We start from the raw sequence: 26,231 nt of genomic DNA on the forward strand, positions 1-26,231 counted from the left end.
CACATAATTATAACATATAGTCACAAACAGTGCAACAATACCATAACTTGATGAAGAAGTCCATGAGCACAGTAAAGTTCAAAGTTTCCCAAATGTCCCACATTTGCAACATTGGCCGTTGCAACCTTTTCCAATTTCCGAGCCTCTCCATGTTGGACGAGAAAAAAAGATCTTCAAGTATACTATGCCCACCTGTGTGAGCTGCACAAGGACATGTCAGAGGGGTTTCAGGATCTTCTCCCAATCCAAATTAAGTAATAAATCCATCCTTGAACATTTGTAATGAGGAATTAACAGCAAGGATGGAGAAAGAACTGATCTTGCTACAAAATTACTGAGCAGAGGCCAAGGTTAAAAAAAAAATCATATCGTGACTTTTAGTTGCAGAAAGAAATCTCTGAATGCTATCCTGCACACTGGAGAAGGGTCAAAATGTTCTTTTTTGCCTTTCCAACATCATATTTAGTGGAGCACAGTTTCAGTGCAACTTCTTTACAAGCAATGAAAAAAATTTGGAATTACTGAATGTGAGGACCCAAGACTCCTTCTAAGAGACACTCAGCCTGATGTTGAGAAGCTGGTATCACTGCACCAAGTCCATCCGTCTCACTGAGAGGTGAAAAAGCAATGAAGCACTGAATAGTTGGACAACTACTGTATGCTCTAAAATAGATTATGAAAAATGCTCTTACTGCAATTAAAAATAATTTTATCTGTAGCTTTAAATAGATTTGAATAACTTTCGCAACTACTTGTCACTGCTTTGAATTTGCAGTTCCTATTTTCTTTCACTATGCATCGCAAATCAAAATTCTTTATAATTTTATGTAACGGCCAGAAAGGGAAAGGTAGGAATGTAGTCTGGGAGCCAAAGGAGGCAGTCACTCAAAAAAGTCTGGGAACCACTGCTAGTAAAAACTGCTGAGAGGGTCACCGGGGTCTGCCTCCCCCACTTTTTGGGACATTTACCGGAAAGTGTTGTACACAAAAGGCCCGAAGCATTGTTGAGGATGACTACCACCCATCCCACAATCCCTCTGACCAAATACTATCAGTAAGGAAGTCAGGAGCCACAGGACAGGGAACAGCTTCTTCCCTCAAGCTGTAAGACTAATGAATACCCTGCCACCACTGAGGTCTCATCTCTTGGGCAGCGAGCAGTTTGCAAACAGTACACCTTACTGTACTGTTTACTTGTGCTGTGTATGCACATTGAATTACATTTTATTAACTTTTTTGTGGCAATATTGTGTTTTATGTGGTGTGTGAGATACATGTTTTGTTGGTGCACCATGGTCCAGAGGAACTTTTTTTTGGGGTTGGTTGTATACAAGTACAGTCAGGTGACATTAAACTTGAAAATACTCATTTCAGAACTGATTAGAGAGAGAGAGTAACTTAATGCAATAACCCAAGATCGAGGGAGAACTTGGTGGCAGGGTGGAGATACATCTCTACCAAAGGAGGTGTAAGGCGCTCCTTCCCTCTGCTAGTTTGCAGGTCACCCTTGGGCAAGGTGTAGCAACCACCTAGCTCCCCCCCCCACCAAGATCAGAGTCACATGAAGCCACGGAAGCAGCTGGTGCATACCACAAGACCTGTTTACACGACCACTGATGCCAGGCAGACCTCTGTAGAAAATTTGCCAAGAACAATCATGGTTATGGAAAGACCATGTTCGCCATGTTATACGACACGGCACGTAATGACAATGATGAGAGGGAGAAGACAAATTTGTAATGTGATTATGACATCTGAAATCAGCAGCTAGTATGCTAACCTTACACACCAAATGAATGGTGCCATTGCTAATCTCACATTGATCTGCTTATTCCAAACTTGCAATGGCTTTACTATCCTTATCAATGAGCAGTGTGCTGAGGTCCCTTTCCACAGCAAAGTTATAAAACGCGAGGCAGACGTACTAGTTGGAATCTGTACACTCTTGATAACACATTCAGAAGTGTAAAACACAGCTTTAAGATATCAATGGGAGGGCTAACTAATACAGTTTTTTGGTGTGATTTAACACACAGTTGCTTTGCATTGGAGCACCACAATGACTAGTTACAGAGGTTAATCTAATTTTAAACACTTTGGACAGACTCCACACTAGTAGGTATTTTTCATAAAAGAGCCAATTACATACAAATAAGTTTGGAATTGAGTTGACAAACGCTGCCAGCACACCGCAAATAAAGTTCAATCACATGACAATACACTGTCTCCATTAAACAGCCGTTCAAAGTCAAATGTATACGGTTTTGTGTTTGCAAGTGAGTAAACCATATTGATATCTTGTATCCATTAAGTTGTTTCATTTCTGGACAGGGATAAATTGCTACACACCATTTAAACAACAGAGTTCAATCTTAACAATGATTTTAATGCAACTTTATACGAGTAAGCCTATTTATCAGGAAATGAGTGTTCGTGAGCTGATTTAAATACAGATGACCACTTTCCTTCCTCAATATAGCAATGTTAACTGAATAATCGCCATCAAAAAGAAAAATGTGTTTATTTGAATTGATTGCAAGTTAAACTCTGAGAGTTCGAGTAACTAGTATCTAGTAACAGTGAGAGGCTAAGGTTTGTTATCAATATATTTTTATAGAAGAGACAAGCAAGAATCTTCAACATTTTATGTTACTAACAATACATACCTTTAAGTCACTGCCAGGCAAGGACCCCACTCCATTCTTCCACTCCATGGCACTGTAAATATCAAAGTCTTGCACATCATTTACGGTGCTCGCTTCTGTTTCTTCCATTCTTTCCATTTTGATTGGTACAGACTGCCAGCTGCTTTCTTCCAAGACCTTCCTCCCTCCACCAGAATTGTTCACTTAAAGATCATGGAAAAATAAAAAATAAAGAAGCCATTAGGAGCTATTCAAATCTATTTTCTTCATGGTCACTTCTTCAAAAAATAAAAAAAAGCCTCAATTTTTTCCTTCACATCTTGAGTAATTGTGTTGCGAGAACAAAAGTATTAGATTGAAAAACATACTGATCAAAATAGATATACTGCAGGAATGATTTTATGCTTTTCTCCCCAAAAACTCAGAAGTTAATACAATACAGAAGGCTATTAGGAAAATTTGTAGAAGTTACTTGGTGGCTGAAATTAATATACAAATTCCTAGAGGAGATTTTGCAGATTTTCCTTAGATCATATAGTTACACACTTTTGGAAGAAATAATTTATAGCACATTATAAAATAATTGCAGAAAATTTAGCAAATGCCAGTTGGGTCAAACTATTGCCTTCTGCTATGCAAGTCATAACTGGTCACATACCAAAAATTTGATTGTGAAATATTACACATTGGTGAGGCATAACTTTCACAGTTAATGAAAATCCGAGAAAATGACTAAGCTACATATTTTGGCCATATTAATGTTTCAACTTTAACTAAATGAAACTTAAATCAATAAAATCCAAAAAGGGTACTGCTGTTTTAAAAAGCATTGACAGATTTCAGGATATTGAAAGGATTGAGGTATATAGGAATATCACAAACAAATGCTGCAAACACTAATCTATTACATTTATGGCCCCCGAGTATAAATGTGCAAAATTCTACTCTCAAACTATTCATATTGTAAAAAACGTTCCATGTAAAATATTACAGTGAGACTTTATTTAAAACTGGATCTCTTAGGCAGGTACACTTTGACACAAAAGGTTATATATGAAGGAAGTAACACCGATCAATAGTGGCAAATCTGCCACCTCAGCCTCACATGCACGACGGTTATTAACACAGCATAAAGAACAGGGATACTGTACACTGATGGCATCATTTTTTCCCCCAATCCCAGCCAACGTGTTCATTTGCAGACCAATGTATTTCTTGCCCACTGTGATATTCTCCATTCACTGAGCAAGGTCAACTGACACAAAGAAATATTGATTTATCCCTTTGAAAAACAGTTATAGAACAAAATGAACCATTTGATGCAACAGGTTTATGCTTCTCAAAACATAACCCCTGGTTGACCTCCTCTCACCCTATGATTATACTTTTTAGCTTTCCTTATGCAACTCAAATACAGTTACCATGAGCATTTAACTTACATCTTTGTATTTTTTGGGATACAGTGTGGTAACAGGCCCTTCCAGTCCAACAAGCCCAACTGTTAAGTTTTGTAACTTCAAAACATTAAATTAATTCATAGAAACTTACGGGAGTCCAAAAATACAAGTATAACTTATTGTTTACTTTAAGTGAGATGCGCACATTTCAAGTGGTAGCATGATGACATATGTAATTAATGTATTTTTACACATTTATTTATTCATTCATGGGACGTGGGTGTCACCAGCCAAGCCAGCATTTATTGCCCATCCCCAGTTGCCCTTGAGAAGGTGGTGATGAGTTGCCTTCTTGAACCCCTGCAGTCCCTGAGGTGTAGGTACACCCCCAGTGCTGTGACACCCGTAATGAAATAAATGAAAAAGAATGCTTAATCAAATATATACACAAAATTACTCAACTATTATTGAAAAATTAAATACACCACACTCTTCCCTGCTTAGCTATAAACTCCAACTCAATAGAGAATGCAGTATACTATATAATGCAACTACTATTTGCATACACCCACAGCATAGGAAATTTTAAATTGTCCTGTTCAAGCTTAAACATTTCATCACTGTGGAGGCTTTCTTACTCTTGTGGGATGAAGTCTTTCCTGGCAAGGAGGGATCACTCTGCTTGGCTCTGCATAAGTCTCAGGTTCCAGGACCTCCTCCATGGTGGTTGTAGGAGTTAACCACGAGACTGCAGGAAGTGGTTCTTACAGCTCTGCACATCTTTTCTTCTCCTTTCCTCTCTCGGGATCTATTTCAATCTTTCTTTTTCATGTTCCTTCTCTCTATCACACCATTCCCTTTCCATTTCATGCTCTTTCTCTCCACCTCTTCACCCCCTTTTTCTTCTTCTAGTCTGTGCAACTTGATCTTGGGAAGGTCCATTTAGGTCACTGGAGTATTCTCTTATTAATCCTTCTGTTGCTCCCATTACGATCTGATCTCTCCTCTCAATTTCTGCATCCACAACATCACTTGAAAATCCCTGTTTTCTTATCTCCATTGACTCCTTTCTTTTTGGTCTTCCATTCATCCAGCTGGGCTTTCGTCTTTGCATCTACTTTTACAAGCAGCTTTTTGTCTCCCACTTAAAGCTCATGCAATAACCATAATGCACACAGAGTAGATTCTGGTTCCTTATACTCACAAAAGCCGAATGCTTGCAACTTTCCTGAAGCTCCTTGAACTCTCTTCCAGCTTAAAACCAACCCACACTTTGCAAGTAACTGCCTGATTAAAATATCCGAACGTTTCTCTGATATGGTGTCCTACAAAAACAGTTTTTGTCACTTTCACACTTCCTCTGAGCAATATGGTCCTTCCTTGGTCCAACATGCTTTCCAACCAGAGGCACAGAGAAGTTGGTACCGACGCCTGTTTGTCCTCTGTTGGCAATGGCTCATGGTATACAGCATGGAGAAAGTTGTGGCATCAGCCAGTACCTTTCTTTCAGTTGACTCTCTTGCAGGGGATGTGGCATGCAAATAGTGGATGGATCACCAATCAAGTTGTAGCTGTGTCAGCCACTCATATCCCCACAATGCTGGTCCTCCTGGGTTTACCATATACAAGCTCAATGTGGTTTGTTGATTATTGTATTTCGCAGTTACAGACTTCATTCCCACAGGAGTTATCTTTTCTCCAGTACAAGTTCTTAGCTGGATATCTACAAGCTTCAGTTTGGAAACTTTAAAACGCCGTTCAAACTCATTTTGTGGAACGACTGAAACAGCTGAACCAGTGTCTAATTCCATTTTAATTAATTTGCTGTTCACTTCTGGCATAAACCATTATGCTAGTCTATTATTAATTTTCACAATGTAAATTTCAAGGCTACACAATCCCGTGGCACTTTCATTATCAGAATTTTTAAATCAACAGCACAGAGTCGTGCTCTTTTTGAAACTGCAACTTGACATTTTAGCTTTCTCATCCCTGAGCAGTCCATTTATTCTCATCCACCCGACGTGCTCTTTGTATATGACCTACTTTGTTTCATTTTCTGCAAGTTTCACCTTTAAACTTGCTTGGTTTGGTGTATGTGAGCCCCTGCGACAATGGTAACACAATTTATTTAGGCAGGCAGATTTCTGCTTAGATGCTGCAATACGGCTCACACTCACTCATTCCTGACTGCAACTCAAATGCGTCTCTGTCTGCTGTTTCCCTTGAAACAGCGATTTCCACTGCTCTTTTTAATGTTAGCTGTGCTTCAGTTAGCAGCCATGTTTGAATGCTTTCGTGTAAGATTCCATAAACTAAACAATCTCTCTGTGCATCATTAAACCCATTATTGAACTGACAATGCTCAGACAATCCCTTCAATTCAGCCATACATGCTGAAATGGACTCTCCTTAAATTCCGCTTATGAAACCTAAAGCATTCTGCAATCAACAATGGCTTGGTTCTCAGTGTTCCTGCATCACTTTGACAATATCACCAAAGTTAATTTCTACAGTTTTGATTGGAGCAGTCAAATGTCAAAGCAAAGTATATGCTTTTAAACCTAATGAATTCAGCGAAATTGGTAACACATATCAAAGTTGCTGGTGAACGCAGCAGGCCAAGCAGCATCTGTAGGAAGAGGTGCAGTCGACGTTTCAGGCCGAGACCCTTCGTCAGGCCTAACTGAAGGAAGAGTGAGTAAGGGATTTGAAAGTTGGAGGGGGAGGGGGGAGATCCAAAATGATAGGAGAAGACAGGAGGGGGAGGGATGGAGCCGAGAGCTGGACAGGTGATTGGCAAAAGGGGATACGAGAGGATCATGGGACAGGAGGTCCGGGAAGAAAGACAAGGGGGGGGGGACCCAGAGGATGGGCAAGAGGTATATTCAGAGGGACAGAGGGAGAAAAAGGAGAGTGAGAGAAAGAACGCTCTGTCCACCAGAGAAAGCAAGATCTCCCAGTGGCCACACATTTTAATTCCACATCCCATTCCCACTCTGACATGTCTATCCACGGCCTCCTCTACTGTAAAGATGAAGCCACACTCAGGTTGGAGGAACAACACCTTATATTCCGTCTGGGTAGCCTCCAACCTGATGGCATGAACATCAACTTCTCTAACTTCTGCTAAGGCCCCACCTCCCCCTCATACCCCATCTGTTACTTATTTTTATGCACACATTCTTTCTCTCTCTCTCTCTCTTCTTTTTCTCCCTCTGTCCCTCTGACTATACCCCTTGCCCATCCTCTCGGTTTCTCCCCCCTCTCCCTTTTCCTTCTCTCTGGGCCTCCTGTCCCATGATCCTCTCGTATCCCTTTTGCCTATCACCTGTCCAGTTCTTGGCTCCATTCCTCTCCCTCCTGTCTTCTCCTATCATTTTGGATCTCCCCCTCCCCCTCCAACTTTCAAATCCCTTACTCACTCTTCCTTCAGTTAGTCCTGACGAAGGGTCTCGGCCTGAAACGTCGACTGCACCTCTTCCTACAGATGCTGCCTGGCCTGCTGCGTTCACCAGCAACTTTGATGTGTGTTGCTTGAATTTCCAGCATCTGCAGAATTCCTGTTGTCAGCGAAATTGGTACTCGCTTTTCATTGGTCCTGATGAAGAGTCTCAGCCTGAAACATCAACTGTTTACTCTTTTCCACAGATGCTGCCTGGCCTGCTGAGTTCCTCCATCATTTCGTGTATGTTGCTTGGATTTCCAGGCATCTGCTGATTTTCTCATTTGCCGTGGCCTCGAAATACTGTTCCAATAGCTCAGTAACATGAGCCAATTATCTGTTGTGTAATCAAACTCAATCTTTCCAATGTAACAGCCTTTTCTGATTTTTTAAAGATGATTAGTACCACCCAGTAATCACAGTTTATGAACCCTGAACTCCTCAATTTATTGCCTCTAAAAAAAATTCAATTGTGTCTTCCCTTCCAAAGAACGTGTGCCTTTGCTTTAAACTTGACCGTCCCTCCGCATGCTGGGGTGCCTTTTTACTCACTGATGCTCCTGCTGCGTTTTACTTTATTTTGTATGTCTTCCTGTGTTTAACAGGTTGGTAGCTGTCTCGGGTTTGTTTTAAAATACCTCATTCCAATATTATGTTTTGTAACTTCAAAACATTGAACTAATTCAGAGAAACTCATGGCATTCTGAAAACAAGGGTGTAATTTATAGTTTAAGCGAGGCACGCACGTATCATGTAGCAGCGCGATAATGAATGCAATTCACGTATTTTTACACAACGCCAACCACTATGGTACCATGCCGCCCGCCCCCCATATCGTTGTAGAGTTCCATCTTCACTTGTATCAACATAGTAAACATATTGAAGGTCATCTGGAACAACATACTTCCTCACAACATATCTAATTTATAATATGAACGGGTTAACCAATTATTTAAGCATATTTCTATCGGAACTGGATGGTAGGTGTCTTATTCTTGCCAGGATTAGGCACCAATAGCAACAGTACTTATGTTAGAACAGATTGCTGTCAAAATAGCTACATTTCAGACAACTTGGAAACAGTTTGCAGAATCTTTACCAAATCGAGAGCCGTATTTTACAAAAAATAATCCCAGAGTCTTTAGGGAAGGTCCCAGCCATAACAACTAGTTACAGCTTGTGACTTTGATGCAAGTACCTTAGAGAACACTATTGAATGCTTAATATGATATTAAGGAATAAGGTAGATCACTAGTTGAGAAAATGGTAGCCAGTGATTATTAAAAATTTTCTTCCTCACATATTCACTGCAAGATGCCAAATCAAACTAATATTAAATAAAAGTAATTATACTTCAAAGAACATGATTGGTTTATTATAATTTGGGGTGTCTAGAGTAAATATTATGCAGACTCTCTTTTAAAATAGGACAAAAAGATTTGAGTGCAAGCTTGGCTAGGTCCTTGTAGTTACCATATAAATATATTCAATCTTCTTCAAAAGGCAATGATGCAGGGAAAACTGAAGAATTGCAATGAAAGAAAATGAAGCATCCAACAAACACAGGTCTACTTTTAACAGATCCTCAGGGCTTATTTCCATTCCACAGTTTCAACAACCTGATTACAAAACCGAGTATTATAGTGAAAAACATTTCTACCCCAATTTGACATAATTTAAACCACTTCTTAGCTTCATATCAAGCTTAAGTCAACTCCAAAGAATAATAGTGCGCTACTGCAGGACAAAACCTAATCCACCAGTGATTTTTGTAAAAAGTGCTTTGTGATTCAGAGAACAAAATTATTCATCATTTACCTGACTCAATACTACATAAACCAGCAAATGTGATGCTACTGGAATTCAATATCAGCAAAATTGCAACCAATATCATCTGAAATGCTTTCTTTTTTTTAAATACTTTATTTTCAAATTTTTCAGAAAAAAAAGATGAGATCAATAACAACATACCAGCGCAGACATGTATAAAAAAAAATAAGCAAAAAAAAGACATAACATTAGAGGGATGCCTATCGTACAAAGTGCCCAAAAATACTAAACATTAAATCTCAAATGAGGGCCGTGAGAAATCAGCTGGGGGGAAATTGCTCATCCATCCCCGGCCTCGTCCAGGTAGGCAAGAAATGGATCCCAGATAGCCGAAAATTCTTTAATTGAATTGGTTCTCAAGAACCCAAGTTTCTGCATCTGTATGACTGAGATCATATCAGCCATCCATCTGCGAAAGGAAGAGGGAGAAGGTGATTTCCATTCCCTCAAGTTAAGTCTTTTGGCAACAATCATCCCCAGCATCAGAGACTGTTGTATGGCTGCAGGGAAACAAATAGTAGATTGCGAGCAGCCAAATATAGCGAGACCAGCTTCCAAGGGGAAGGATCTTTTATAGGCCTTTGAATAACAGCCAAATATTTTGGACCAAAATCCAGTCAGTAATGGGCAAAACCAAAAGGTGTGTGACAACGTGGTTCCTGTCCCTTGGCATCTATCACACATTGGCGAGACAGAAGGGTAAGTCCTGGGCAATCTAAGTTTAGAGTAATGGGGACGGTGGACAACTTTAAACTGGATCATTTGGTGCCTGCTGTTAACAGAGCAAGCCTGTATTATAGACAAACACTTATCCCAGGCAGCTTCAGACAATTCAATGCCCAACTCCTCTCTCCAGGCATCTCTAATCTTCACAGTAGATGCTACAGTGCAATTATCAAACAAACGTACAAACTTAGAAACGAGGTGCCTGGAGTCAGGAGGGTTCTTTAAAATATCAAAAAACATATGTTCCCCTGGAAGGATTTCAAAATTACAAATCTTAGATTGAATATAGTGTCTAATTTGCAAATAACAAATAAAGTGAGAATGAGCCAGCTCAAATTTCTCTTTCAGCAGACTAAATGTTGCAAACCATCCCTCTATGTACAGGTCTTCAATAGAAACCAGACCCTTCTCCCTCCAAGCATGGTAGGTTTTATCTGACCATGAGGGTAGGAAGGAGTGATTGAAACAGATTGGCATTTGTGCAGAGGATTCCGGTAAATTCAGAACGCTCCTAATCTGATTTAGAATTCTGACGGAATTTTTCAAAACAAAACTCAAACTTTTTGAAGTCCCAGGCTTCTCTAACTTGGAGAACAGCATGGCTGGCAAGGAGGAATTGACAACAGAGTTAGACTCCATACATAGCCACAAGGGAGCCCCAGGAGCTAGGTTATTCAGAACCCCCTGTTGCCAAAACATTAAAGCCCTAGCATTGACAGCCCAATAATAGTGTCTAAATACAGGTAATCCCAGCCCTCCTTCAGACTTGGGCTTTTGTAAATAAATTTTCGAAATCCTGTGATTCTTATAATTCCAGATATAAGACAATATTATGGAGTCCAACTCTTTAAGGAAAGCTGATGTAAGAAAAATGGGGGATTTTGACAAAGATAGAGAAACCTAGGAAGGAAAACCATTTTAACTGAATTTATATGACCAATCATGGACAGAGGTAGGGTTTTCCAACTTTCTATGTTCTGTTTAAGTTTTTAAATATACTCCACGAAGTTTAATTTGAATATTAATTTAGGATCTTTGGGGATTGTTAAACCGAGGTAAGTAAAGTGATCTTTAACTACTTTGAACGGGACACTTTCCAAAAAACCCCACGTGTAGTCGTTGGAGAGGGGCACAAAGTCACTTTTTGTCCAATTGATCGAGTATCCCGATAGTCCGCCAAAAGAGGTGATTAAATCTAGAAGAGGGACTGACTTTTGTGAGCTTTGTAAGTAGAGTATCACATCGTCAGCATATAAACTAATTAGTGTTTCAATACCTCCCACTTTCAAACCCAGAATATTTGGGTGACTTTGTGGCGACCCACTTTCTGGCACACACGAACCAGCTCACAACAGCGCGCGCAGGCAGAGGGCTGGCCCCAAAAAGGGCGCCAGGCCATCTTCACCAGCAGGGGGAAAATCCCGCGCGCAGAAAGGGTCTGGGAATATGCATTCCCCACAGCAATCCCGTCCAGGGAGGGCGGGAACGGGAAGGCTTTAAAGCGGGCCGCGAAGTTTGAATAAATCTCTTTCATTGCAACTCTAACTCACCGACTCCGTGTGGTTATTCTAGCGCTGTGTGTAGCACACCGCTACAATTGGTGACCCCGACAGCCCAAACGATATTTGGACCAGAGATGACCGACGCTGCATCTGTTCACGCAGTTTTGTTAAAACTGCCAAGCTTCTGGACGCTGCGACCCCAATTATGGTTCGAACAAGCAGAAGCACAATTCCACATTCGGCAGATAACCTCGGAGTCCACTCGCTACTACTACGTGCTGAGCTCCCTCGACCAGGAGACTGCTGCACAAGTTGAGGAGTTTATACAGTCGCCCCCGGAGGACGGCAAATACACAGCATTCAAAGCCCTGCTCATAAGGACTTTCGGACTCTCACGGCGCGAACGAGCACGCCGCTTAATGCACCTGGACGGTTTGGGAGACAGGCCACCATCAGCATTAATAAACGAGATGCTGGCCCTGGCTGAAGGACACAAACCCTGCCTCATGTTTGAGCAGGCGTTCCTAGAGCAACTGCCCGAGGACATATGCCTGCTGCTGTCCGACGCAGATTTCAGCAACCCCCGGGAGGTGGCGGCCCGAGCAGATGTGCTGTGGAATGCCAGGAAAGAGAGAGGGGCGTCCGTCGCACAGATCACCAAGCCGCGTGCCCAACGACAGACCAGACCAGGCCCGGCAGCAGAGCCTACAAAACCCGGCGACGGGAGTGAGGAGCCCAACGAACAATGGTGTTTCTACCACCAGCGGTGGGGCACGGAGGCTCGCCGCTGCAGACCGCCCTGCAAATTCCCGGGAAACGCCAAGGCCCAGCCGCTGCCGATCGCTACGGCGGCTGGCCATCAAGACAGCCTCCTGTATGTCTGGGACAAGCAGTCAGGACGCTGCTTTTTGGTCGACACCCGAGCGGAGATCAGCATCTTACCTCCAACGAGTTACGACACCCGCAACAGAGAACTGGGACCCACGCTGAGGGCCGCAAATGGCAGCACAATACGAACCTACGGCACCTGCACGGTGCGGCTACAGTTCAGCTCCAGCCGGTTCACGTGGGACTTCACACTGGCCGCCGTGGCCCAACCACTGCTGGGGGCAGATTTTCTACGAGCCCACAGCCTGCTGGTCGACCTGCAAGGGAAGCGATTAGTCCACGCCAAGACTTTTCAAACGTTCTCCCTGGGTGAAGCACAGTTGCTAGCCCCACACCTGGACTCCATCACGCTGTCCGATGATGAATTCACCAGGGTCCTGGCGGATTTCCCATCAGTACTGACACCGCAGTTCACAGCAGCCATGCCCAGACACGGAGTACAGCACCACATCCCAACCCAGGGACCACCCCTCCACGCCCTTGCTCGAAGGCTTCCCCGGGACAAGCTCCGACCGGCGAAGGAGGAGTTCAAGAAGATGGAGGAATTAGGGATCATACGACGGTCCGACAGCCCATGGGCCTCCCCCCTTCACATGGTGCCCAAGGCAACGGGGGGCTGGAGACCATGCGGTGACTACCGCAGACTGAACGAGGCTACAACGCCAGACCGCTACCCTGTGCCGCACATTCAAGACTTCGCAGCAAACCTACACGGCGCAAGGATCTTTTCCAAGGTAGACCTCGTCCGGGGATACCATCAAATCCCTGTACATCCGGACGACATCCCCAAAACAGCACTTATCACCCCGTTCGGACTTTTCGAATTCCTCCGAATGCCGTTTGGTCTAAAGAATGCCGCACAGACTTTCCAGCGGCTAATGGACGCAGTAGGACGCGACCTGGACTTTGCATTCATCTATTTGGACGACATCCTCATAGCCAGCAGTAGTCGGCAGGAGCATCTGTCCCACCTCCGCCAGCTCTACTCCCGCCTGAGCGAATTCGGCCTTACAATCAATCCAGCCAAATGCCAGTTTGGACTCGACACCATCGACTTCCTGGGCCACAGGGTTACTAAAGACGGGGCAACCCCGCTGCCCGCCAAGGTAGACACGGTCCGCCACTTCCCCCGACCCAACACAATCAAAGGCTTGCAGGAATTCGTGGGTATGGTGAATTTTTACCACCGTTTCCTCCCCTCAGCAGCCTGAACCATGCGCCCCCTGTTCATCCTGATGTCGGGTAAGGGCAAGGACATTACCCGGGACGAAGAGGCCGCAACCGCTTTTGTTAAAACCAAAGAAGCCTTAGCAAACGCCGCGATGCTAGTGCACCCCAGAACGGACGATCCTACTGCCCTCACGGTGGACGCATCCAACACAGCGGTCGGTGGAGTGCTGGAACAACTCATCGAGGGTCGCTGGCAACCCCTGGCGTTCTTCAGCAAACACCTATGACCACCTGAACTCAAATACAGTGCTATCGACCGGGATATTGGCACTATACCTGGCAATCCAGCATTTCAGGTACTTCTTAGAAGGTAGGCCCTTCACCGCATTCACAGACCACAAACCGCTTACCTTTGCGTTCACTAAGGTGTCCGACCCCTGGTCGTCCCGCCAGCAGCGACATCTGTGCTACATCTCCGAGTACACGAAGGACATCCGGCATGTCTCTGGAAAGAACAACGTCGTGGCGGACGCACTTTCCAGACCTACCATACAGGTCCTGTCCCAGGGGGTGGACTATGCAGCGCTGGCAGAGGCACAGCAGGCAGACGCTGAGATCCCCAGTTACAGGACTGCAGTCTCCGGTTTACAGCTCCAAGACCTCCCCGTAGGCCCAGGTGAGAGGACCCTACTATGTGACGTAGCTACCGGCCAACCCCGCGCCGTCGTCCCAGCAGCCTGGCGCCGGCGGGTGTTCGAATCCATTCACAACTTAGCGCACCCCTCCATCAGGACAACCGTCTGGCTGGTCGCCAACAGGTTCGTGTGGCATGGACTTCGTAAGCAGGTCAGTGAATGGGCCAAAACGTGCATGCAGTGCCAAACGGCCAAGGTGCAGTGGCACACCAAGGCTCCGCCGCAGCGGTTCGAACCCACCCGCCGGAGGTTCGACCACATCCATGTGGATATCGTGGGGCCCCTGCCAGTGTCGCGAGGAGCGCGGTACCTCCTAACGATGATAGACCGCTTCACCAGATGGCCAGAGGCAGTCCCGCTCACCGACACCACCTCCGAATCCTGTGCCCGAGCACTGATCGCAACCTGGGTAGCACGCTTTGGGGTACCGGCCCACATTACCTCCGACAGGGGCACCCAGTTCACCTCCAGCCTGTGGTCGGCTATGGCCAGCCTTTTAGGAACACAGCTACACCACACAACTGCCTACCACCCACAGTCGAACGGACTAGTGGAGCGCTTCCACCGTCACCTGAAATCAGCTCTCATGGCCCGCCTGGAGGGGCCTAACTGGGTGGACGAACTTCCCTGGGTCCTGCTCGGAATCCGCACGGCGCCCAAGGAGGATCTACACACCTCGTCAGCCGAGTTGGTGTACGGCGCGCCCCTGGTCATCCCAGGAGAGTTCATACCAGCCCCATGGGGGCAACAGGAAGAACCCACAGCAGTCCTGGACAGACAATGGGAGAGGCTCGGTAACCTGGCCCCCATCCCCACTTCACAGCACGGACAGAGCCCGACCTGCGTACCCAAAGACCTTCAGAACTGTAAGTTTCTTTTTGTACAACGTGGCGGACACCGGGCACCGCTACAGCGGCCCTACGAGGGACCGTTTAAGGTGATCAGGAACAACGGGTCCACGTTCGTGCTGGACACTGGGGGGAGAGAGGAGGTATTCACGGTGGACCGACTCAAACCGGCCCATGTGGACTTGGCGCAGCTGGTCCAGGCTCAGGCACCACGGCGCAGGGGCAGACCTCCCAAACAGAGGCCGATCCAGACTGTGGACATTGGGGGAGGTATCGCCGGTTCTGGGGGGGGGGGTTATGTGGCGACCCACTTTCTGGCACACACGAACCGGCTCACAACAGCGCGCGCAGGCAGAGGGCCGGCCCCAAAAAGGGCGCCAGGCCATCTTCACCAGCAGGGGGAAAATCCCACGCGCAGAAAGGGTCTGGGAATATGCATTCCCCACAGCAGACCCGCCCAGGGAGGGCGGGAACGGGAAGGCTTTAAAGCGGGCCGCGAAGTTTGAATAAATCTCTTTCATCGCAACTCTAACTCACCGACTCCGTGTGGTTATTCCAGCGCTGTGTGTAGCACACCGCTACAACTTCTTATTTTTAGGGCAAGGGGCTCTACCGCGACGGCAAAAAGGGCCGGCGAGAGAGGGCACCCCTGCTGGACTGAACGGTGTAGGGGAAACAGAGTTGAATTGTCACCATTAGTTATAATAGAGCACATTGGGCTGGCGTATATCAGTTTTACACAAGATACAAATGACTCCCCGAACCCAAACCTGTACAGTGATTCAAACATGTAAGGCCACTCAATCTGGCCAAAAGCCTTTTGTGCATCAAGGGATAAAATTGCTGCCCCATTAGCTTTCCCATGATCAGCATATATAGTATTAAGGAGGCATCTGACACTGGAAAAAGAGAACCTACCCAGGACAAATCCCGTCTGATCAGGATGAATGATAGATGACAAATGCTTATTTAGTTGGTTAGCCAGCATTTTAGTAACTACCTTTCTATCAAAGTTCTGGAGTGCAATGGGCCTATAGCTGGCCGGGTCTGTTCCCTCTTTACCTTTCTTTAAAATGAGGGAAATGTTAGCCTCGTACAATGTCCTAGGCAAGGCTTTATCTCTCTCAGAGCAAGATATCATTCTGAGGAGAAGTGGGGCAAAGATATCACAGAATTTCTTATAAAATTCACAGCCAAATCCATCCGGCCCAGCAGCCTTGCCGGACGGAAATGACTTAATGGCAGAAGTTATTTCTTCCAATGTGAAGTCAGATTCTAAATTCTCCCTAGCAGCGTCACTAAGTTTCAGCATTAGAAGAGAATCAAAGAAGTCATTCAAATCAGAATGAGTGGCCTTGCATTTAGAGGTGTACAGTTCACTGCAAAAATTCCTTAAAACAGTCACTTATCTCCTTGGGGCTAGTTAACAGGGTACCTGCCCTCGATCTAATGCAATGAATTGACCTTAGGGCCTGGGCGCCCCTGAGCTGCCGCGCCAGGAGCCCCTCAGGCTTGTCCCCCATTTCGAAATGCTTTTGTCTTAATTTTAAGAGGAGGTTATTTATTTGACTACCCAAGATACTCATATTTAAGCTTCATTATTTTATTATAATCTTCAGAGGATTTCGAAGCCTGGTATGTCGTTTCAAGGGTTGGGAGAGTATTCTCAATCTCTAATAATTGCCCTTCTCTCTCCCTCTTAGCAGCGGATTCATATGAAATTATATACCACGAATTACTACTTTTAATGTCTCCCAGAGTGTGGAATCTGACACTTCGCCGTTATCGTTAATTTCTATACAGGTGTCCCCCGCTTTTCGAACATTCGCTTTACGAAACCTCACTGTTACGAAAGACCTACATTAGTACCCTGTTGTCGCTTTCAGAAGGTGTTTTCACTGTTACGAAAAAAAAATTCAGCGCGCGATAAAAGACAGCGTGCCCCGAGGAGCCGCTCTCCCCCGGATTCGGAACTGCTTTGCTTTAACACGTGCCTGTGAGCAGTCGTTTGCAAGATGAGTTCTATGGTATTGGAAAAGCCTGAAAGAGCTCGTAAGAGTGTTCACTTACGGTAAAACTAGACATAATTCAGCGTTTTGATCATGGTGAACGAAGTAAGGACAACGTGAGTTTGACTTGTGGAAGCTGACAAGCATGATGTTGAAGAGGTTTTGGCATCCCATCACCAAGAACTGACAGATGAAGAGCTGATGCAATTGGAAGAAAAAAGGCTAACAATCGAAACCAAATGAGTAATGATAAAGTACGACTTTAATTCTGAAGGGTACGTCGGTTTAGGGGATATTTGCAGGATGGTTTGAGTCCTTATTAAAGAACTGTGTGATAGAAAACTGCACGAGGCTCAGCAGTCAAGCAAGCCTTCCACATCAGCCACAGCAGATGACGAACCTCGACCTTTGACATCGAGGCCGGCAGAGATAGAAGAAGATGAGCTGCTTGCTCTAATGGAAACAGGCAACGAGATGACACCCCAGTGTCCCACCACCCCAACACCCAGGCCGCGGATAGATACCAATTCGCGGAGAATGCAAAGCTAGCCGGGAGGCACACTGCACATCTTTAAGAAAAAAGCCGAAATAAAAATGTTAATTAATTAGGTGCCGCCGACACGTAATTGTCGGCCCAGATCAGAAACGACGCAATCGGAAATTAGCATGCTTGTTTCGGCTTTTTTCTTAAAGATGTGCTGTGTACCTCCCGGCTACCGCTGGACCCCTGTGTTCTTCGCGGCAATGTATTGCTCAGCGGCCCGGAGGGTGAAGGCCACTGCACCACCCAAACTCCGACAACTCTAACACACCATCGTGTCCTCGGTGCCGCCTTCCCGATTCCCATAAGTGATACTACACTGTACATACATTATTTCTACGTTATATCGGCTGTGTATTTTTACATGTTATTTGGTATGATTCGGCATCTTCACAGCTTAAAGGTTACTGGAGAGCACTTGCCTGAGATTTTCTGCCGACGGCGCTTGCGTGAGATTTTCGCTACGGAGAACAGTGCAGTAATGATTGTGGAAAAGTATTTCTACTTTATATAGGCTGTGTATTTATCATATCATTCCTGCTTTTACTATGTGTTACTGTTATTTTAGGTTTTATGTGTTGTTTGGCATGATTTGGTAGGTTATTTTTGGGTCTGTGAACGCTCACAAAATTTTCCAATATAAATAATGGTAATTGCTTCTTTGCTTTACGACATTTCGGCTTACGAACCGTTTCATAGGAATGCTCTACCTTCGGATGGCGGGGGAAACCTGTAAAATCTTTTAATCTTTTAATTCTATAGATTTCTTATCAGCAAGTAGGGAGGGGTTAAAACGCCAGGAATAGATTCGTTTGGAAAGGGAGAGATTTAGGGACATTGTCAAGGGACAATGGTCAGAAATTAATCTATTATGATGTTTTGTATTGGTAACACGAGATATTAAATGAGAATCAAACAAAAAATAGTCTAGTCTACTATAAGATTTGTGAACATGAGAATAATAAGAATAATCCTTGTCGGTGGGATGTTGAACTCGCCAAATATCTACTAAATTCCTAGATCTAATCAAATTATTTAGGACCTGTACTGACACGATATTTGAGGGCGGGCGGAAGGACAATCTATCTAAATATGGGTCCAGATAGCAATTCAAGTCACCGCCGATTATTATATTTGAATTACTGGCATCCAGAAGTGAATCAAAAACTTTCTGAAAAAAATTTGGCTCGTCTGTGTTTGGACCATAAATATTAAGGAAGGTTAGTGGAAATGAATTAATGGTGCCAGGGATCATAATAAACCTGCCGAGAGGATCTGTGGTCATGGAAATCAGTTGAAATGGAATATTTTTCCTAAAGAGGACAGCCACACCATGGTAATGAGAAGTAAATGGTGACTGGTAAACCTGTGATATCCAGCTAGACCTCAGTCTGCGTTGCTCAGTTACTTTGATATGGGTTTCCTGTAGAAAAAATCACATCTGCGGATAGAGATTTGAGATGTCTAAAAACTTTATCCCTCTTAACAACATGACCAAGGCCCCTAACATTGCATGAGACTATTATAATATCTTTACCCCCCAGCTGTGTTCTGCCGCAAGGCCTCTGCATATGAGAATAAAAAAGGGATTATTAGAGTTGAGCAGAAACATAGTAAACAATGCAAAATAACTAGCAGCCTCTTAAGAACACAACATACACAAAAAAAAAGCATGTCTGAGCTATAAACAAAAACACACACCCTAACCCATCCCCCTTTGTGTCTCCCTAAACCAGACACATAGTTCCCCATTTCCATCTCAAAAGGAGCTGCTGGGCAGGTCACTAACATTACACAATTATCACAAACCCTCTCTCCGAGAAAATAGATTGTGAAGTCACGCAGTCCTCTTTTATTGTCATTTAGTAATGCATGCATTAAGAAATGATACAATATTTCCTCCGGTGTGGTATCACAAAACACAGGACAGACCAAGACTTTAAAAAACTAACAAAACCACATAATTATAACATATAGTTACAACAGTGCAACAATACCATAACTTGATGAAGAACAGTCCATGAGCACAGTAAAAGTTCAACGTCTCTCAAAAGTCTCACATCCCACGCAGACAGGGGAAGGAAGAAAAACTCTCCCTGCCATGCCCAACCACAGTCCGACTCATCCGAAAACTTCGAGCCTCCGATCAGCTCTCCGACACCGAGTACCGAGCACCATCTCTATCCGAGCGATTCGACCTCAATCTCGGTCGTCAACAGCAGGCAAAGCTGGGGATTTTGAGGCCTTCCCTCCGGAAGATTCACAATCACGCAGTAACGACAGCAGCAAATGGGCGTTTCAGAAATTTCTCCAGATGTTCCTCTGTGCTTTCACGTCTGTCTCCATCAAATCAGAATTGTCCATGGCCCCTATTTAACGGATACGATATCATTTTTCACCGGAGGGCTGCGCTCGCGCTGCACTCTTTCCTCCCGCCGTCTTTTTATAACACAAATTATATACCGTTAAACAAATGCTATTAGGGCTGGGGAGAGTTACCCAGTGTCCGCACTGAAGCTGAACATTCATGACACCAACTCAAATTTAACCCTTATAATAACAAAAATATTTAGAACATTTTCTGCAATTAAATCCCAGTGCAGCATACAGCATTGCAAAACTACATATAACAAGCAAGTCCCTCCCCATATCCCAACATGGAAACCAGCACAAATATAGGCTGAATAAACAGTGTCAATATATATACTCCCTTTTTGGTGCATTATTCCTTTCCAAGAATTGTGCTGCTTCTATCGGGTCGTCATATACTTAAGGCGCTCTTCCATCTTGATGATAAATATAGAGCCTAGCCAGATACCGCAGGTTGTGCTTGATTCCTCCATCAAGCAGAGTTTGCAGTACATCACGAAAGGCACGACGTTGAGTCATCACCTCATTAGTATAGTCCGGGAAGATCAAGACCTTGTTTCCTTGTACACCATGGGTTGTAGTCTGCTGCAACACAGGATCAGCTCTTTCACTTGAAAGTGGTGGATACGTGCCAAGATGGTGCGCGGTCTCTCGCTGGCAGCCGGCTTTGGCAGGAGAGAGCGATGTGCACGATCGACTTTAACTGGGTATGGGAAATGCTCTTCCCTGAGCAACTTGGGAATCGGTATGGAAACAAATTCAGTAGGTTTACCATCCTCCTCGCCCTCTTGTATCCCTACAATCTTAATATTATGGCTCCGGGAACGAGCCTCTAAGTCATGCACTTTAGCTTCAAGCTGGCTATTTTGTCTCATTAGCTCTGAATACTTCACTTCAAGCTCCTGCACGCGTGTTTCAAGGTTACTGGTAGTTAGTTCTTGATTAGCCACACGGGCTTGTAAGTCAGCCTGGGAGGCCACAAGTGCCTCAAAGTTGGTCTCAAAAACATCAAAGCGGTCGTTAAGGCCGCGCAGAACTGACTCAGAAATCTCCTGACCTAATTCCTTGCACATGGCGTAAGTTTTATCCGGCAGTATCTCAGATGCGGAGAAGTGCTTTACTGACCCGTTGTTAGCACTAACTTTGGCAGTTTGGCAGTCGGTGGTCTTGGCTTTATTTGTCTTTGGCATTGTCAAACTTTTCCAGACATTTGGTTTAGACATACACTGTTGGCCTATGAATGAATAAAACACGGTATAATAGTAATTTTATCGAGGCCTTGGAAAGGAGCACTGACCAAACACGTCTAATCTATGCGCACTAGTGCCCCTCCATCTGAAATGTTTTCTAAGAGAACAATAATATATATATTAAATCACTATCTTGAATATTGCTCTATATGCTCAGAAACATAAGTAGTGCACAGTCACACTATCCTTATTCCAAAACGGTGTTCATCAAATAGAACAGACAAATTACAAGAGATTTTTTTTATTACAGTGAATTCATGTCAATTGGGACATATCGGGACCGGTAATATTTTGCCCCAATTAGCCAAAGTTTCAGGGAAATTGTTAAAAAGCTATAAAAAAAAAGGCAAGTTACCATTTAACAAATTAAATGCAGAACAAATTAGAACACTGCCAATACTACTGGTGGTTGTCCACCATATCTAACGATGACAGAAAACCCGCACAGGAGAGTTTTTAAAGTGGAAAAGCAGTTGCACTCTCTCAGCCATGGAAATAGCAGTCCAATGGGACGAGTAGACCTCTCAACTGGGGACTTCCCTGATTGCGGTGAATGACCATGACTTCTTCACTGCCTCATAATACCCTTTGGTCTTCATGTAGCATTGCAGAACTGCCTTCCTGGCTATTGGATCTCCCTGGAGATCTCATCCTCCTAGTCCACCAGAGCTGACTTTGCAGGCTAGGACAGGCATGTTCCTATCTCACTGTGATATGCAAAGTGAACACTGATTGTCACAAATATTTAATTTTCCACTGAAAGATAAGAATCTAGAAATTCAAAACTCAGCTTTCAAGTTAAAGGTGAATAAAATCATAAGACCATAAGACATAGGAGCAGAATTAGGCCATTTGGTCCAAAAGCTCTGGTCCACCATCCAATCATGGCACATACTTTTTTTTTCTCTCTTCAGCCCCACTCCCCTGCTTTCTCCCTGTAATCTTTGATGCCCCGCCCAATCAAGAACCTATCAATCTCCACATTAAATACATGCAACGGCCTGGCCTCCACAGCTGTCTGTGGCAACAAATTCCACAAGTTCACTGCCCTCTGGCTGACGGAATTTCTCAGCTTCCCTGTTTTACATGGACGCCCCTTTATCCTGAGGCTGTGCCCTCTTGTCCTAGATTCACCCAACATGTGAAACATCCTTTCCACATTGACTCTGTCTAAGCCTTTCAAAATTCAAATGGTTTCAATGAGATCCCACCTCATCCTTCTAAATTCTAGCGAGTACAGACCCAAAGCCATCAAATGTTCCTCATATGATAACCCTTTCATTCCCGGAATCATCCTTGTGAACCTCCTCTGAAACCTCCCCAATACCAGCACATCTTTTCTTCGATGAGAAGCCCAAAAATGTTCACAATACACAAGGTGAAGCCTCACCAGTGTCAGCATTTCAACTCTGCTCTTGTATTCTAGACCTCTTGAAATGAATGCTAACTCTGCATCTGCCTTCCTCACCATCGACTCTATCTGCAAGTTAACCTTTAGGGTGTTCTGTACAAGGATTCCCAAGTCCCTTTGCATCTCAGATTTTTGGATTTTCTCCCCATTTAGAAAATAGTCTGCACATTTATTTCTTCAACCAATTTGCATGACCATGCATTTTCCAACACTGTATTTCATTTGCCACTTTCTTACCCATTCTCCTAATCTGTCTAAGTCCTCTGCATCCTACCTATTTCCTCAACACTACCTGCCCCTCCACCAATCTTTGTACAATCTGCAAACTTGACAACAAGGCCATCTATTCCATCATCTAAATCATTCATATACAGCATAAAAAGAAGTCCCAACACTGAATCCTGCGGAACACCACTAATCACCATTCATCAACCAGAAATGGCTCCCTTTATTCCCACTTGCTGCCTTCTTCCAATCAGCCAATCTTCTATCCATGCTGTATCTCTCCTGACATATCATGGCCTCTTAACTTGTGCAGCACCTTGTTAAAGGCCTTTTGAAAATCCAAGTAATCAACATCCACTAATTCTCCTTTGTCTATGCTGTCTGTTATTTCCTCAAAGAATTCCAACAGATTTATCTGACAAGATTTTCTGCTAAGGAATCCATGCTGACTTTGTCCTACCTTGTCCTGTGTCACCAGGTACTCCATAACTTCATCCTTAACAATTGACTCTAACATCTTCCCAACCACTGAGGTCAGGCTATAATTTCTTCTCTGCTGCCTTCCTCCTTTCTTAACCAGCGGAGTGGCATTTGCAATTTTCCAGTCCTCTGGCACCATGCTGGAGTCCAACAATTTTTGAAATCATTGGTGTAGGTCATTTTGAACCAATCCTATTGCGTTTTTTCAAGAAAGTTACTAGCAAAGTGAATGAAGACCTTAGTAAGGCATTTGACAAGGTCCCACATGGGAGGTTGAACAAGAAGCTACAATTGCTTAGCAGTAAATTGGATTAGACATCGGCTTTGTAGGAGAGATAGAGAGTGGTAGAAGATGGTTGCCTCTATGACTAGAGGGCTGTGACTAGTGGAGTGCCATTGGGATTGGTGCTGGGTCCTTTGTTGTTTGTCATCTACATCAACGATCTGGATGGTAATGTGGTTAACTGGATCAGCAAATTTGCAGATGACACAAAGAATGGGAGTTTAGTGGACAGCGAGGAAGGCTATCAAGTCTTGCAGTAGGATCCAAACCAGCTGGAAAATGGCAAATGGAATGTAATGCGGACAGTGTGAGGTGTTGCACTTTGGTGGAACCAACCAGGTTAGGTCTTACACAGAGAATGGTAGGGTACTGAGGATTGTGGTAAAACAAAGCGATTTGGGAATACAGGTCCATAATTTGTTGAAAGTGGCGTCACAGATAGATAGGGTCGAAAAGAAAGCTTTTGGCACAATGTGTACGGTTTTGGTCACCCACCTACAGGAAAGATGTAAATAAGCTTGAAGGAGTGCAGAGAAAATTTACAGTGATATTGCCGGGTCTGGAGGACCTGAATTACATGGAAACCTTGAATATGTTAGGTTAGGAATAGGCTGAGTCCTACTGAAGGGTGCCGGCCTAAAACGCCGATTCTACTCTTTTCCATAGATGCTGCCTTGGTATTCTATAGAGCCCCTGGTAGCAGCAGAGATACAGAGGAGCAGATTGGGAGGCAGATTTTGGAAAGGTGCAAAAATAACAGGGTTGTTATCATGGGTGACTTTAACTTCCCTAATATTGACTGGCACCAAGGGTTTAGATGGGGCAGAATTTGTTAAGTGTGTCCAGGATGGATTCCTGTCACAGTATGTGGACAGGCCGACCAGGGGGGATGCCATACTAGATCTAGTATTAGGTAATGAAGCGGGTGAGGTCACAGATCTCTCAGTGGGTGAGCATCTGGGGGACAGTGACCACTGCTCCCTGGCCTTTATAATTATCATGGAAAAGGATAGAATCAAAGAGGACAGGAACATTTTTAATTGGGGAAAGGCAAATTATGAGGCTATAAGGCTAGAACTTGCGGGTGTAAATTGGGATGATGTTTTTGCAGGGAAATGTACTATGGACATGTGGTCGATGTTTAGAGATCTCTTGCGGGATGTAAGGGATAAATTTGTCCCGGTGAGGAAGATAAAAGAATGGTAGGGTGAAGGAACCATGGGTGACAAGTGAGGTGGAAAATCTAGTCAGGAGGAAGAAGGCAGCATACATGAGGTTTAGGAAGCAAGGATCAGCTGGGTCTATTGACAAATATAGGGAAGCAAGAAAGAAGCTTATGAAGGGGCTGAGAAGAGCAAGAAGGGGGCATGAGAAGCCCTTGGCGAGTAGGGTAAAGGAAAACCCCAAGGCATTCTTCAATTATGTGAAGAAAAAAAGGATGACAGGAGTGAAGGTAGGACCCATTAGAGATAAAGGTGGGAAGATGTGCCTGGAGGCTGTGGAAGTGAGCGAGGTCCTCAATGAATACTTCTCTTCGGTATTCACCAATGAGAGGGAACTTGATGATGGTGAGGACAATATGAGTGAAGTTGATGTTCTGGAGCATGCTGATATTAAGGGAGAGGAGGTGTTGGAGTTGTTAAAATACATTAGGACAGATAAGTCCCCAGGGCCTGACGGAATGTTCCTCAGGCTGCTCCACGAGGCGAGGGAAGAGATTGCTGAGCCTCTGGCTAGGATCTTTATGTCCTCGTTGTCCACGGGAATGGTACCGGAGGATTGGAGGGAGGCGAATGTTGTCCCCTTGTTCAAAAAAGGTAGTAGGGATAGTCCGGGTAATTATAGACCAGTGAGCCTTACGTCTGTGGTGGGAAAGCCGTTGGAAAAGATTCTTAGAGATAGGATCTATAGGCATTTAGAGAATCATGGTCTGATCAGGGACAGTCAGCATGGCTTTGTGAAGGGCAGATCGTGTCTAACAAGCCTGATAGAGTTCTTTGAGGAGGTGACCAGGCATATAGATGAGGGTAGTGCAGTGGATGTGATCTATATGGATTTTAGTAAGGCATTTGACAAGGTTCCACACGGTAGGCTTATTCAGAAAGTTAGAAGGCATGGGATCCAGGGAAGTTTGGCCAGGTGGATTCAGAATTGGCTTGCCTGCAGAAGGCAAAGGATGGTGGTGGAGGGAGTACATTCAGATTGGAGGATTGTGACTAGTGGTGTCCCACAAGGATCTGCTCTGGGACCTCTACTTTTCGTGAATTTTATTAACGACCTGGATGTGGGGGTAGAAAGGTGGGTTGGCAAGTTTGCAGATGACACAAAGGTTGGTGGTGTTGTAGATGGTGTAGAGGATTGTCAAAGATTGCAGAGAGACATTGATAGAATGCAGAAGTGGGCTGAGAAGTGGCAGATGGAGTTCAACCCGGAGAAGTGTGAGGTGGTACACTTTGGAAGGACAAACTCCAAGGCAGAGTACAAAGTAAATGGCAGGATACTTGGTAGTGTGGAGG

At 44.4% G+C, this 26,231-nt stretch overlaps 1 protein-coding gene across 6 annotated transcripts in view; it reads right to left on the reverse strand.

Moving 5' to 3' along the window:
- The window catches only part of LOC134355649 (lethal(3)malignant brain tumor-like protein 4), a 427,935-nt gene that overhangs the window by 369,882 nt on the left and 31,822 nt on the right, over positions 1–26,231 (reverse strand). For 4 of the 6 annotated variants that reach the window (XM_063065900.1, XM_063065889.1, XM_063065869.1 and 1 more), the window contains exon 3: positions 2,667–2,848. In XM_063065900.1, coding sequence (XP_062921970.1) covers positions 2,667–2,848 — 182 coding nt within the window. Of the gene's footprint in view, positions 1–2,666; positions 2,849–26,231 lie in introns of those variants that run through there. The other 2 variants (XM_063065916.1, XM_063065908.1) reach the window with 1 other exon arrangement.

The sequence above is a fragment of the Mobula hypostoma genome, chromosome 1, assembly GCF_963921235.1.
Source record: "Mobula hypostoma chromosome 1, sMobHyp1.1, whole genome shotgun sequence".
Classification (NCBI taxonomy): domain Eukaryota; kingdom Metazoa; phylum Chordata; class Chondrichthyes; order Myliobatiformes; family Myliobatidae; genus Mobula; species Mobula hypostoma.